Source organism: Candoia aspera, chromosome 8 (genome assembly GCF_035149785.1).
Source record: "Candoia aspera isolate rCanAsp1 chromosome 8, rCanAsp1.hap2, whole genome shotgun sequence".
NCBI lineage: Eukaryota > Metazoa > Chordata > Lepidosauria > Squamata > Boidae > Candoia > Candoia aspera.
In genome coordinates, this window is record NC_086160.1 from 1,850,475 (window position 1) to 1,866,291 (window position 15,817).

At 46.0% G+C, this 15,817-nt stretch overlaps 1 protein-coding gene across 1 annotated transcript in view; it reads left to right on the plus strand.

Moving 5' to 3' along the window:
• Positions 1-15,817, plus strand: part of STX18 (syntaxin 18) — a 60,032-nt gene that overhangs the window by 26,508 nt on the left and 17,707 nt on the right. Inside the window, exons 2-5 of the mRNA XM_063310790.1 lie at positions 4,259-4,326; positions 12,123-12,238; positions 12,324-12,401; positions 13,996-14,062. Coding sequence (XP_063166860.1) covers positions 4,259-4,326; positions 12,123-12,238; positions 12,324-12,401; positions 13,996-14,062 — 329 coding nt within the window. The remainder of the gene's footprint in view (positions 1-4,258; positions 4,327-12,122; positions 12,239-12,323; positions 12,402-13,995; positions 14,063-15,817) is intronic.

The following is a 15,817-nucleotide window of genomic DNA, read 5'->3' on the forward strand; positions in this document are numbered from 1 at the left end:
AGTAACTGGTGCAAAAGTCTTGTCAAAGTCTAAATCTTTCCTTTGAGTGAACCCTTTTGCAACTAACCTTGCTTTATATTTTTGGATTTTGCCATCAGCATCCCTTTTCAGTTTGAAAACCCACCTACAACCTAGACAGCGTTCATTGGGAGGTAGATTTACCAGTTTCCATGTTTATTTTCTTTCAAGGATGCTAACTCCTGTTGCATGGCAGAATGCCAATTTTGTGCAATCTCGGGTGGTAAAGCATTCATTTGTTCTAAAGACTCAGGTTCTGTGAATATGTGAAAAGCCTTTACTGTTTCAGCCTGAAAATGTGATGGAGGAACGCCTTTATTACTTCTCTGAGATCTGCGCGGTAATACAGGGCTTAAATTTTGACTCCTATCACTTTCCTGAGAAGCATCTGTCTCATCAGACAGATCTTCAGTTTGCTTTTCTGGTTTAATGTCCTCATCAGGCAAAAGATCACCATCAGCAAGTCCTTGCTGTTCTCTTGTGGTCAGATCAACTGGAGAGCTAGAATTTGATCTCCCCCAGTTTTGCTCAGGAAAAGAAGCGCTTTTGCTAATTATCAATTTCTCTCCCACTATGAACCTGTAGCTCCTCTGGCTTTGTTCATAGCCAACAAAGATGGCTTTCTTTGTTGTGGGGCCTCCTTTCCTTCTCTGTTGTTTTGGAATATGAACCCATGCAGTGCTACCAAACACTCTAAGATGGTTTACCTTTGGTTTCACATCATAAAACAAACGGAATGGAGTGTCCTGAATCACAGAGTTATACAATCTGTTTTGTACATAACAGGCAGTAGATATTGCCTCTCCCCAATACTTAAAAGATAAATGTGAATCTTTCAGCATGCATTCCATCACATTTTGCAAGGTTCTGCCCTTTCTTTCAGCAACACCATTTTGCTGAGGGGTGTAAGGGTTAGAAAGAATTTGTTCTATCCCCTTTTCCACTAGGAACCTTTTGAATTTGTGAGAAAGGTACTCTCCTCCTCTATCACATTGGAGTGCAGATACAGGCCTAGGGAATTTTCCATTTGCCCATGTCACAAAACTTCTCAATTTTTCAAATGCCTCATCTTTATGTTTTAAGATGTAGATAAATGTGTATCTTGAGAAATCAATGATGGTCATTGCATACCTTGCTTGTCCAAGACTTGGAGCAAAAGGACCAATAATGTCAGAGTGTACAATTTCCAAAGGTCTAGTTGTAACTCTGTCACTGTGCTTACTCACAGGAGCTTTTAGTGTTTTGCATTCTTTGCAAACTACATAATCTAAGTATTTGTCACAGGGTTTTATCTTTAGGTCAGCACACAGCTGTGGCATTTGTGCTATATACTTGAAATTAGCATGACCAAATCTCCTGTGCATCAGGTGTACACATTGGTCATGATATGGCGTGTTGCCAACTGCAGCCTTGCAGCTTGGCTTCCTTGCATTTTGCACAATGCACAAGGAGTCTTTTAATATACCAGTAGCACACAATTTCCCAGTTTTACGTATCTCACAACCATTTTTCTTAAATGTTATGATATACCTTGTTGCAGCCAATTGTGCCACAGATAAAAGGTTTGATTGTAAATTTGGCACATACAAAACACCTTTTACAGTTTCTCCCAAGCAGGATAAATACAAATCACCTTGTCCCATAATTTTGGTCACAGACCCATCAGCCAAAGATACATTTCGTCTTTCAGTTTTAGACAGTGACACAAAAGAGCTTTTACAATTACATAAATGACAATTGGCCCCAGAATCTAACACCCATACATCAGAATTACCCTTCTCAGCAACCTGTGCAATTTGGGTTGTCTGAAGAGCCTTCTTCTGTGTTGCCCTTGTGTTCTTCTTCTCTGTCTTTCTATTCTTGGGTCTCAAGGCACAGTCTTTCTGCAAATGTCCAGCTGAACCACAGGTGAAGCATCGCTGGCTGGCTAGCGCTGTGGCCTCAGCTTCCTTTCCCTTCTTTTCCCTTTTCTGGTATTGCAGCTTTCCAGAAGAGATGGGGGGGGGGGGAATCTTTCCTCTCTCTTCTCCCATTCAGCGAGTAAGCACTGTGTAACATACGATGGGGTGAGGTCTGCTTCAGGCATAGCCTCCAGGGTACAAATCAGTGTGTCCCACATTTCATTTAGTGAGGACAGGAGGATATATGATTTTGTGAGAGGTGTAAATTCCATTCCTCTCTCCTGCAACTCAACAAACAGCTGCTGAATATAATGCAGCTGCTTAGGAAGGCTATCTCCTTCTGCAAGGTAGGCTTTGTACAGCTTTTTTGTCAGGGTAACTTTACTCCCTGCTGTTGCCTTTACATACAAGTCTCTCAAAGCGTCCCAAAGTTGCTTTGCAGACTGCATACCTTGCACGTGGACTAGCTGATTGTCCTCAACTCCCAGGATAATGGTGGCTCTAGCCTGCTCATCCTGTCTCAGCCATTCAGCACTGGGATTTTGGGGGGTTTGCTCACCAATTGGCAGCCAAAGATTCTCTCTGCGAAGATACATCTCCATCTTTAGGGCCCAATTCAAATAGTTTGTCTCTGATAGGCGCTCCAGAGGCATCGCTGAGGGCTGGGAGGTAGCCATGGCTTCTTCCTTCTTTTGCAAGTCACCTCAGCTGGCTTCTTTGTCCTGTAGACCGGCAGTTGCTGGAAAATCTCCAGGCGGCTCCAAAGAAAATCTTCACAGGTCTTTTCTACCTGCCTTTAAATTGTGCATGAGGTGTGGAGCTGATCTCTCTATTCTCTCTGGGTTTTACTGGGGTTACTGGGCTGCTTACTGGGCCCATAACCTGTTGGCAGAGTGCTAGAAAGGATTTGGCCCAGGAGAGATCAGAAAAGTCACACACCAGGCATTTCTATAAAAATTTTATTTACAGAAAGCAAACGTATTTAAAGGCTGTTTGCTGAGAGGAGAGATTTCTCTCAGCTGCATATTCTCTGCAAGCCTACACAGAAGGAAAACTGAAACTAAAACAAGTTCAGGCAAGTTCCTCCCTTAGGCAATGCAACCATTAACACGTGAAAAGGAGACAAATTCAACCTCTTCACCCGGCCAAAAATGATTAGTTACCATAGTAACCTTAATCTGTAGTAGAAAACATATTAAGAACTGCAACCGTCATAAATACATGCCAGTTGTCAAGTGCCTGAATATTGATCATGTGACCGTAGGGATGCTGTGGTGTCCGTAAGTGCAAGGACTGGTCACAAGTCACTTTTTCTGGGGCTGTCATAACTTCAAACAGTCACTGAATGAATGGTGATAAGTGGAGGACTACCTGTATTTTAAAATGTCCTGCTGGGTAGCAGTGGTTCAAATTCAGCTATCCTGGGCTTCCTTCTTTAAATGGACACATGGCTTGTGACTAGCAGCTAATAGAAATTTCAGCTCGCCTGGCTAATCTGGAACATGAAACATTCTTTTAATATGACACGATAAAGTCCTCAAGTGATGCTGACATGAGATGAAACTGCTGAAAGCAAATAATTAGTAGGATCCCACAGGTTAAATAGATGTCAAAGTAAAGGGAACCAGGAAACCAGTGCACCTGCCTAACATTGAATTGAATATTGAAATCTCTGTTGCCATCTAGTGGTAGGTGTGAATTAGCCAGCAATACTGTAGTCTTTAGCTCCGCGATTCTCAACTAGCAACTTTAAGATGTGTGGACTTCAACTCCCAGAATTCCATGCTGGCTGGGGAACTTTAGAACACTGAATGCAGTGTCACGGAGGGGAGAGGAGGGGGAGGCCCAGTCTCCTTTAGTAAGATGCTGTCCTCTTCCTACTGTCCAGGCTCCTAGAAGGTGGCAGTCTTTATTAAAACACAGAGTGCCTCCTTCCCTTCCCTTCGGGGTCTTTTCAGAACTCTGCTGAAGTTCAGAGGCAGCTTCTCCAGAGCAACAAACGGGGCCCCTGAAAAGTGAGGGCGACTTAATCAGAGTTCTGCATGATCCACCTGCCTCGATGGTTCTGTCCCGCCAGGTGGCCCTGCTGCTCCTGGGTTCTGCTGAGCCAGCAGGAGCTGCCTTCTCTCTCAGTCCCAGCTCAGGTCTTCCCCTTTCCCCAAACCTGATTCAGAGGCAAAGTAGGAACAAACTGCCTTTGGTGGAAAAGTGTGCAGGCGACGGAAGCCACACTTTGTGGGGCTTTGGATGTCTAGCGAGTTAACTTAGGCACACAGGAGAGCTGTATTTTATGCATATCTGATTAAGTGTAATTTTTACCATTTATTCATTCATTTTAGGTTAATAACATTGGGAAGCTCAAAGATTTCCTTCTGCAGCACAGGAAAGACTATATCAACACCTATAGGTGAGTGTCACAATTGAAAAAGTGGAAACTTGTGACTGTTGTTGTGAGGAAAAAATGTATGAATAGACTAATGCCATTTTTAAAATGCTCATGTGCCAGTTTCCCAGTCTGATTACTGAATTTAGAGGTCCTCTGCTCATGGTACAAAGACACTCAGTCACTCATGCCCTGGTCATCTCCCGCATAGACTATTGCAACGCAGTCTACATGGGGCTACCCTTGAAGAGCATCCAGAAGCTACAGCTGGTTTAGAATGTGGCCGCGCAGGCAGTCTTGGGTGCCCCAAGCATGTAACACCTTTGCTGCATGAGCTGCACTGGGTGCCGGTCTGCTTCTGGGTCCAATTCAAGGTGTTGGTTATTACCTTTAAAGTCCTACATGGCATGGGGCCAGGTTAGCTGAGGGACCGCCTCACCCCCATCACATTGACCTGTCCCACCTGGTCAGGCAGAGAGGGCATGCTACAGATCCTGTCCATGAGAGATTATCAATTGGCAGGGCCCAGGAGGAGGGCATTCTTTGCTGTGGCCCCTGCCCTTTGGAACAAGTTACCCCCAGAGGTGAGGTGGGTCCCCACTCTCCCGGCTGTCATGATCACCGTTGCGATGCTTGTGACATCACAACGGCTCGCATGACAATGCAGGGAAATGGGTACCGGGCGGATTAAGGGAAAAGGCAACTAGCTAACAAAACAGAGCAACAGGTGCTGGCAACAAAGTATCAACTCTAGCCGGAGGCGCGGAAGAGAGATACAATGTTGCAAAGAAGGTAATTGACAAGACCAGACCACGAGGCGCGCCCGAGCTGTCAAAGAGATTACGAACCTGATCGCCCGGCAATGAACCATCACCGGCCAGGGAAGCAATTAAGGAAACGCCCAGAGCACAGGGGGGGCTCCACGACCCCTCACCTACCGGCAACGGAACCGACGGGGCTCGGGGTGCACCCGAAGTAAGAAGGGGTGGAGCGCTGACCGGCGCGGGCTATTTAAATCCCATTCCGGCGTGCTCCACTCACTCTCAGCTTTTCTAAAAGGCATGCACTCTGTTCTATCAATAAAGCCAGAACCTAAGCCCACGCTAGTGTCTGTGTCTTTACTGGTTAGCAGGCAGAGCCTGACATAAAGCTGAGAGTCACCAAACCAAAGTCGCCAAGCTCCACCAGATGAAAATTTTTCCGCGGGAGAGACCAACTGGCGAAAAACGGAACCGGGGACAGCGATGGAGCCAGCACTTCACACCAGAGGCATGAAGGACGGCCCACAAGAGGCAGAGGTGACCCGACAGCTGCGGGAGGCGGCGCACCCGAAAGAGGACATGGACACCCTCCCTGCCCACACCGCACCCCAGTTCCAGATCTGGAGCTCCAACCCAGATGGGAGAACCCCGACGGAAGACGAAGTCGGGGACCAGCAACTCCTCACTTGGGCCGGTGGAGCAGGACGGGAACACCCTACTCCACCTGGAGGCTCCGCTATCCCCAAACGCCTGAGCAGGAAGGCGCAAGACTACAGACCGGACAGCATCTGGCAGCAACAACGTTGGACGACCAGGGCATGCCAGATGGTCACGGCCCTGGAAGCCAGGATACGATACCTTGAACACCTGCTCCTGTCCCCGACATCGGCAGACCGGGGCACGCCAGACAAGGACACGGCCCTGGAAGCCAAGGTACGAGACCTGGAACATATGCTCCAGTCCCTGGCAACGATCGTAGGCGAGCGCTCCAAGACTGAGGCGGCACAGGGGGCAAGAGGGGATCGGGGCACCATACCCACCCCGCCAACAACCCCGAGCGGAAGGGGCCAAGCACAAGACTCTGTCGCAGGGCTTCATGGCCCCAGGCCAGTGGGAGCCATCCCTCGCCACCCACAGGTAGGGGTCCCGCAAATTGGGAGGTTCGCTAAAGACTTCCCCGTACAATTCGACGGGAACCCTACGAAACTGTCCTTCTTTCTAACAAATGCGAAGGACTACATGGCGCAATACGGCCATTGCTTCAGCACAGAAGCCGCTAAAATCTCGGCAGTGGCCACCAAGCTCCAAGACAGGGCTGCGGACTGGTACGTGCAGATGTCCAAGTCCAGAGCCCCAGCCTTGGCCAATTTCCATGACTTCCTAGCCGAGCTGAAGCATTACTTTGAGGACCCCCTGGCGAAGGAAAGGGCCAAGCGCACACTTCAAGTGCTGCGCCAGGGAAGAAAAACAGTGGCCGACTACGCCCTTGAGTTCAAGGTCCTTGCAGGCAAAATCACGGAATGGTCTGAGGCCACCCTGATCGACATGTTCAAGCATGGCCTCAACCGGGAGGTGCTACAATGGGCACTCTACAGGGACGACCTAGCCTCCCTTCACGGGTGGATTTGCCTAGCCGGAAAAGTGGAGCACGCTCAGCGCACGTTCCTGCTCGCAACTGCAGATGACAAAATCCCTCCCAGCACCAGAGGACCAGTCCCACAGTCGGACCCGACCTGGCACGCAGACCAACAACGGAGGCTTGCCCGCGGGCAGTGTACCAGGTGTGGGAAGATGGGCCACCGAGCGGCGGACTGTTCCAAAAACAGGACAACGGATTGCCCACCCAGACCCACACCGAAGACGCCGCACAAGCCATCCAACCCCCCCAGACACCTGACAGGAGCGTTAGCAACCTGGGTCGAGGACGCGGACGCCTACCTCGCAGGGGACACGATCAACGCCCAAGAACAGCCGGAGGAAAACGCTCCCCACCTGCTCTAAGTAGCTCCGCTGGGCAGGTGGTGAAGAAGGGGCGCAACAACCCCAGGGTGACTGACAATTGCTCCATCCTGGTAGGGACAATTAAACTCTCTTATGGCCCTAGAGCCATTGCGGTCGAAGCTCTGGTGGATTCTGGGTGCTCCAGAAATCTGATCCACCCGGACATTGTCGCCGCACTAAAACTGCCCTGTTCCCCCCTCCCTAAACCACTGGCATTCCAACAACTAGACGGCTCTACAGCGGGGGGGGGGGGGGGACCGGCCACCCAGAGGACTGGAAAGGTCACCCTGACAATGGGCACCCACAAGGAATCCATAAATTTTGTGGTAACCCAGATAGGGAAACCCATAGTAGTGCTGGGGATCCCCTGGCTAGCACGCCACAACCCACACATAGACTGGAGGACACGCTCCATCAAGTTCAAAGACGGGGTCTACCAGGCACCGACACCGGAAAAACCATCTGCTCCGACGGTGGGGAGGGCAGAAGTCATTGACCATACCCACGAACGGCCTTTTGTGGTGCAGGTGGACGCCTCTGACTTCTCAATAGGCACCATCCTGCTGCAAAAGGATTCCGCTGGAATCCTGAAGCCATGCGCCTATCTCTCGAAATTCTCGGAGACAGAGAGGCGCTGGCACGTGTGGGAAAAGGAAGCATTTGCGGTTAAAGCAGCGCTGGAGGCTTGGCGTCACCTTTTGGAAGGGACGACTTGCCTGTTTGAGGTCTGGACAGACCACCGCAACCTCGAGGCGCTCCGTACGCCCCGGCGCCTCAGTCCCAAGCAAATACGCTGGGCTCAGTTCTTCAGCCGGTTCAACTTCCAGCTGAAGTTCATACCAGGCAAAAAGAACTTCCTGGCAGACGCACTCTCCTGACTGCCTCAGGATGCGGAGCCTATCTCCGACATCGTAGGGACGGTGCTTTCCGATTCCCAGCTGGGTATGGCAGCGGTCACCCGGGGTCGCGCTCGGGGACAGCCTGCCCCCCCCCCTCGCAAACAACTACGATGCAACCCGCCCCTAGACGCAGGCAACCTCAAATGCCAGGTGGGCTATGGGCAGATTTTATAACGGCATTAAAATCTGACCCCTGGCTCCTCGCCAACCCCAACAAGGTCACTATGGACCAGGACCTCGCATGGGCGGAGGGAAGGTTATATGTACCCGACTCACAACAGCAGGCGATCCTCAACAGATCGCATGACAGAAAACAGGCTGGTCACTTCGGGTTCTTGAAAACCCTACACCTGACTCGGAGACAGTTTTGGTGGCCCTCGCTGAGGAAGGACGTCAAGACGTATGTAACGTCCTGCCCAGTGTGCGCTATGGCCAAGCGACCGGCTGGCAAACCCCAGGGGCTGCTGCAACCCGTGGCTGAACCCTCCCGCCCTTGGGATGAAATTTCAATGGACTTCATAGTCGACTTACCGCCCAGCCAAAAGAAAACGGTCACTTGGGTGGTAAAAGACTACTTTTCAAAACAAGCACATTTTATCCCCTGCGCCTCGATCCCATCAGCCCAACAGCTGGCGAAACTGTTCCTAGTCCACGTGTACCGTCTACACGGCTGCCCCTCCCGCTTGGTGACCGATAGGGGCACACAATTTACCTTAAGGTTTTGGCGGGCTTTTTTGAAACTGATAGGTACCCAGCAAGCCCTGTCAACCTCCTGTCATCCCGAGACAGACAGATCCACAGAGATTCTTAATGCCACACTGGAGCAATTCCTCCGCTCCTACATAAACTATCACCAAGACGACTGGGTGGACCTCCTCCCGTTTGCAGAGGTCGCATACAACAACGCGATACACCAAAGCACGGGAAAAAAACCCTTTGGGGTAGTGTTGGGTCGGGAGTTCGTCCCCATCCCTGAACTACCTCAGCCTCCGTCCCCAACAGTGGCCGCCTGTGATTGGGGTGAGAAACTCGCAGATTCCTGGCCGGTCATCAAAGACACGCTTAAAGAAGCACAAACGGCGTACAAATTACAAGCGGACAAACACCGGCGCCAGCAACCAACATTTCAGGTGGGGGACATGGTCTGTCTATCCACCAGATTCATAAAATCGCCACAACCGTCGAAGAAGCTGGCCCCCAAGTTTATTGGACCATTCCAGGTGACACAAATCGTGAACCCAGTCACGGTGCGCTTGGACCTGCCCCATAATTTAAAGAGACTGCACCCGGTATTTCACTGCAGCTTACTCAAGCTGGCAAGTGATCCCTCCCGGTGGCACCCACGCACGCCCCCCCTCCACCAGTGATGATAGACGGGCAGCAACACTTCGAAGTGAAGGAGGTACTTGACTCCTGCAAGCGGCAGGGCTCCCTCCAATACCTAGTAAAGTGGAAACACTTTCCACACCCTGAGTGGGTCGCTGCCCATGACGTCCAGGCCCCCGACCTGATCCGCACCTCCCATACCGCCTACCCCTCCAAACCCGCGGCTTAACCTTCTCAAAGGGGGGGCAGTATGTCATGATCACCGTTACGATGCTTGTGACATCACAACGGCTCGCATGACAATGCAGGGAAATGGGTACCGGGCGGATTAAGGGAAAAGGCAACTAGCTAACAAAACAGAGCAACAGGTGCTGGCAACAAAGTATCAACTCTAGCCGGAGGCGCGGAAGAGAGATACAATGTTGCAAAGAAGGTAATTGACAAGACCAGACCACGAGGCGCGCCCGAGCTGTCAAAGAGATTACGAACCTGATCGCCCGGCAATGAACCATCAATTAAGGAAACGCCCAGAGCACGGGGAGGCTCCACAACCCCTCACCTACTGGCAACGGAACTGATGGGGCTCGGGGTGCACCCGAAGTAAGAAGGGGTGGAGCGCTGACCGGCGCGGGCTATTTAAATCCCGTTCCGGCGCGCTCTACTCACTCTCAGCTTTTCTAAAAGGCATGCACTCTGTTCTATCAATAAAGCCAGAACCTAAGCCCACGCTAGCGTCTGTGTCTTTACTGGTTAGCAGGCAGAGCCTGACACCGGCCTTCTGAAAGAGGGTTAAGACTTGGTTGTGCCACCTCACTTGGGGTGGGAGGAGGGATAGTCAATCATGGGGGTGGTTGGTACCTTGATGGGGCCAGTGATGAGATCGTTATTCATCATTTTGAATTTTATATTTTTATATTTATGTGTATTTATATTTATATTGTATTTATTTTAACAATATTTTAATCTCTTCTTGATTGTTTGTAAACCACCAGAGTCGTTGCAGTACAAGATGGGCGTTGAAGAAATATGATAAATAAAATAAATAAATAAATAAATATTGGCCTAATTATCCCTGGACCAGGAAAAAGAATGCTTATGGGACCAAGAGAAGTTGCAGTGAGCTACTGAAGGGCTGTCCTGAAGGGCTGTGTCCAGCTGATGCTTGGGGGCATTGCAGTGTGTCAGCAGTTCACCGCTGCCATTTCTGCATGAGACTTCTGGAATGGCAATAAGGACACAAGACATGTTCTGGGCGGGGAGTTGGAAGTGCCCCCCTCCGCCTGCTTGCCACCCTCAGCTGCCGCTTCCTCTCTTTCCGTTCCCCACCGTGGGGTTGCTGCCAGTGACTTCTACTGCTCTCTGCCAGATCGTGTGCAGCCTTTTAACATTCCCAGGCTTAGAACTGGACTGTTTTAGGCTGGAGCACTTCAGGGATATTGAAACCGTCCATTCTGCAAATGAGACAGCTGTTTCAAGTTCAGAATGGGATATTTTGGGGTCAGAATATTTGCACATCTAAGAGGTGGTAAAGCCGGTTCAGATAAGAGTTCCTGGTGGTAGTCAGCCATGCATTCTCAACTGAATTCCTGTATCGGTATAAAATGTTTGCTTGTTTATCCAATTTGTCCCCGCCCATCTCCCATCGGGGGATTCTGGGCGGTTTACAATAGTCAATTAAAACAACAATCATACAATAAATAAAATATACAGTATAAAATTACAGTAATAAATAATATAAATAAGAGTAAAAAATAAAAAAGTCCAAGCGGCTAAAGAATCTAAAACAGTCCAAGTTTGGGAGGAGTGGTGTATAGCAGCCATGCCCATGTAGATCTATTCCCCTCTCTGCCCCAATGTTCCTCTACCCATCTAGGATTTTGTGGGCAAACTTTCTATTACCCTGGATAGATAGATAGATAGATAGATAGATAGATAGATAGATAGATAGATAGATAGATAGATAGATAGATAGAGAAAGAAAAAGAAAGGAAGAAAGAAAGAAAGAAAGAAAAAAAGAAAGAAAAAACGAACAACATAGGGCTTATGCTGACCATGGCAGATGGAAACCCGGGCTATGATTTCCTTTCCCAGAGTCCGTTCTTCATTCTTTTTATGAGGCTCTGGAACTCTTAAAGCAAATCATTACTGTAGGTGACTTTATTTGTTAGGAATTAATGGTGGTATTTAAGTGGTCAGTACAGTGATGTGGGATTTGTTTCTTCAGTGCTTGGCTTGATTGGGTTTAAATGTTAAAACTTTATTTAAAATCTCAGGCACTTGGGTCAGGATGTGAGTTTCCATCAGGGGAATATAACAAACGTGAGTCTTTGGTTGCCAGGGGATTGTTCTACTTGTCTTAGTTGTATCTGCTTGCTTTTTTTCTTGGCACTTTTGCTTACTGTTTTTTCTACACTGTCCAGAGTCACGTTGTTTGAGATATGTGGCCGTATAAGTGCTTTAAATACATAAATAAATAAATATGCCAGTAGCTTATGGGAATTCTGCTAATTCTAATTATTTAATAGGCCCTTATTGTGACAGGCAAGAAAGTATGGTCACAAAAATGGTAAAGGAGCAGAAATGTGAGAATTGATTTAGCACATGGAATCTTAGATTGCTGTCCCCCCATTCTTCTGTAGAACTCAAATGACCTCACGAGTGAGGAAAAGGTTTCTTATTTTGAGTTGGAAGTTACATTGAAAGTAGTGCTGAGGCAGATACTCGGTTTTCATAATCAAAATCCACTACGATTTTCTAAAAATTGTGAAAATTACTATACTGTCGTGAGCTTTCCTTCAGAAAATATAATTGACATATTGAGTGTCTTTTCCAGCCATCTCATGTCTGAGTATGTGCGAATGTCAGACACTGACCGAGATCAGATTGACCAAGATGCCCAAATCTTCATGAGAACGTGTGCTGATGCAATTGAGCAACTCAGAGCAGAAGGTAATGTGTGTGAAATATGTGGATTTAGCCAGATGGGTGAAGAGTTCATTTTGGAAAAATAACACTCTGTATCTTTTCCTTTTAGCACGCAAGGACATCCATTCCCCACAAGTGAAGCAGCACCGAGAAACTGTCTTGGATTTCATTGCAGACTATTTAAAAAGTATCAGTTTTTCTTGAAATAATAAAACTTGTGTTTATGTGTTTTGTCAAAATTAGTTTCTGCTGTTATGACCACGTTAATTAGGATAATTTTCAGAAATTATTTTCTGTTCCACATGTGGGCCAATTGAAGAGCAAGTTCTCCTTGTGTCCAGTAATAAAGAAAGAGCGAGCCTTAGTCCCTTTGGTTAATTTGCTGGAAGAATTCTGCAGGCCGCTGTGTGAACTGAAGGCAGTGGCCTAATTCAGCCTGGCAAAACATAGTTTCTAGAAACGGTGGACCTGGGACTTAATGATAGAAAACTGAGTAGTTGTTTTTAAAAAAAAAAAGCTTTCCAACTGGTTGGAAAGATGCAAAGGATTCTCAACAAGTCCACTGGAAATAATGAGCCAGTGAAAAACCCATGACAGTGTTTAAAACAGGAGAAAACATTTCATTTCATTAGTACCCATTTTTAAAAATACCTCCATTTTATTCTGAAACAATTTTCTATCTCCTAATTCTTGAAATCTATCTATGTGGTCACTAGGAGTTGAACATGACTAGGTGGCACATAATCAGTTCTTGAAATAATGTATCCTCTTTTCTCCAGATAAGGTATAAAGTTGACATACAGCTAATAAGAGAGTCAGATACTTTATTTTCCATAATTTAATTGATGATATTTCCTTTTTTTCACCAATATTGGACTAGCAATTATCTTGCTGCTGTTAAAGGAAACTGGAAAACAAATTTTAGATCCATTTTTGGGTCAAGTTCTTTTAAGCAACCTAAAATTGTTTATTAATTTTAGAAGTAGACAATGCAATTTTTAAAAAGCTCAATCTATTTCCTATTGTATATGATTGCAGTAACCCTTGCCGTACAAGGTACTCCTTCAACATTCAAAATGTTGCAGGTCAGAAATACCTGTGTAAGGTATTTTTAGCTTAAAAGTTTAGCCACTACATTATCCCAAATAGATTTGGAAAAGATAGCAAATTGTAAGTTTAAATGGAGATTTTTGTAACAAAGAGAAGTAAATGATCGGGTCTGGGAGGTTTCTTTGTGGTTATGTTTAAAATGAGAAATTATAGAAAAGAATAATTTAAATGATCAAGCTAAGTTCATCTTCTTATACAGAAAGAGAGTTGGTTTATTAAATTATAAAAATTGCCAACGAAAGAGAAATGTAGCCATGATTTATAAAATAGGAATAGTGGGGTGGGAACTACTATTCTGTATGAACCATTCTTCAAAAAAAGAGGGAAGGGCATGTAATAAAATAGAGTTGACAATAACTTTGAGAATACAAGATTGTGCCCTAAGCACAGAGAACTCATAACCACAGGCATATTGACGGCTGTTGGTTTAAACCAGTCTTTCTCAACCTTGGCCACTTTAAGATGTGTGGACTTCAACTCCCAGAATTCCCCAGCCAGCCTTTGCTCTACTGCTTAAAAAGCAGTCTAGATCCCCATCACGTCTAGCTTTGTGAACTTTTCCAGAGTATCTGGGTTGTGCCGATTAAATCAGGATTCAGAATGCAAGGCTAGAGTCAATCCATGGTTATATATACTTTACTCTTTCCTTATGTTGCTTTGCTCTCTAACAGGAGTGTGTAAGCTGTATTCAGAACAAAGAGCAATACGGGTCAAGCGAGTAGTTGATAAAAAGAGATTGTAAGTAATATTTGTTTTATGTCAAAGACTTGTGTTGGAAGCTCTCATCACATTTCTATGCAAAGTTCTTGCTCTTTCAGAAGAGAGATTTAATTTGTTTCCATTATTGATTCTGATGCTGTTTAGTAATGTCACGTAAAGCCTAACAAGCGCTGTAACGGTTTCTTTTTAAACTTACATAGAATTTTATATAGAATTTTCCCTTTGCTTTCATATTTGTTTTGCAGTGGGATATGTCTAAGGATAACTCATTGTGTTCTCACTGAATTCAGTGGGATTTCCTTTTTAAATAATTACATGTAAGGTTATACCATTTTGCTAATTCAGCACTGAAGGTAACCGTCTGCAATAACAGGGGGAAATGATACAATCCACCAGCGGCTGAGACTTTTCAGTTCGCAGAGGGGAAGGGACTGAGTCAGAGAGAAGCAATATGTGTCTGGGGGAAAACCAGCTTTGGGGCTCTCCTGAACTTTCCTCGGTGCTGTAAGTGGTTACTACAGCATAATTAACCAGATGGAATAATAAACGTACTGCACAGGTTAGTATGTATTATTTAATCAGGATAGGTGAATGAAAAACCACATATACTAGATCCCTAGGTAGGCGAATCTACCTTAAGGAAAGAGAAAAGAAACTGCTTTACCCTCTCAAGGAATTATGAATTTTCATCCTGCCAAGAGTGAGAACCTCCCAAAGCTGCTGTTCCTAGAAGTCTTGGGACCTGGGGTTGCTGGGAGCTGCAGTTCTACAGAATTGGGGGTGGGGTGGGGCGAGTTCTACAGGTTTTCCATTTCTGAAATAAACTTCTGAGTCAAAATAATCAAATATTCAGATAATTTTAAAGAATCCTTCACTGCAATAATCAACTAATCATCTGACTCTTATATAAATTGTTTATTTGAATTACTTCTGCCTTGCTTTCATTTTTGCAAACTTATTAAGTTAGGAAAAATGAATTGCTCAGCAGCCTAATTCTGTATGGCAAAGTGACTAAATCACCTTTTATGCCCTGTGGAAGATCTTGAGGGATCATTTACTCGTTTCAGTTTATCAAAAGCATCCTCTCCTGCACTGTTGCTGCTGATAATGGTAATGACTAGGGCGAGGATTTCTATGACCTAAAAATGTTAGAAATATGCAAGCATTTATGACCTTAAAACCATTTAAATATGACCAATTAAACCAAAAATATTACTTTTAAAGCAAAAATATGACTTTACAATTTTTCTGAAATTAGCACCCAATTTTTAAAAATCTGTGCCTACACACACACACACACACACACACACACACGAATTAAAAGGTTTAGTCTTCTTCACTTCCAGTGCAGAAGTGCTAGTATTGAAGGAATCAAATGAACATTTTGAGAGTAAAATGGTCATCCCTGGATTAGTCTTCATTAACGGCAGAATCGCATTGGATGACCACGTGCACCTTGAGGTTACCAAACTCAGAACCCCTTCTGTTGTCCACCAGCGTGTTCTTGTGTCTGGAGAAACTCTGTTCAACATCACAAGAGTTTATAGGAACAAATGTGAAAAAAGCAAACGCATCTGGAGAGAATTCAGCTCGAAGTCTTCAAATTTTGCTTCAAGTCCGTCACTTATTTTGCAAAGTGTTGAATAACCCAGATTAGATTGCAGCACTCTTTGCAGTTTATCACTACTTTTTTCGGCCACTTTCCCCTTTGCTTGCTTTAAATCACTCTCAGTTTGTTTTACAATCTTCAGTGCGTCACTAAGTTCCATTCCT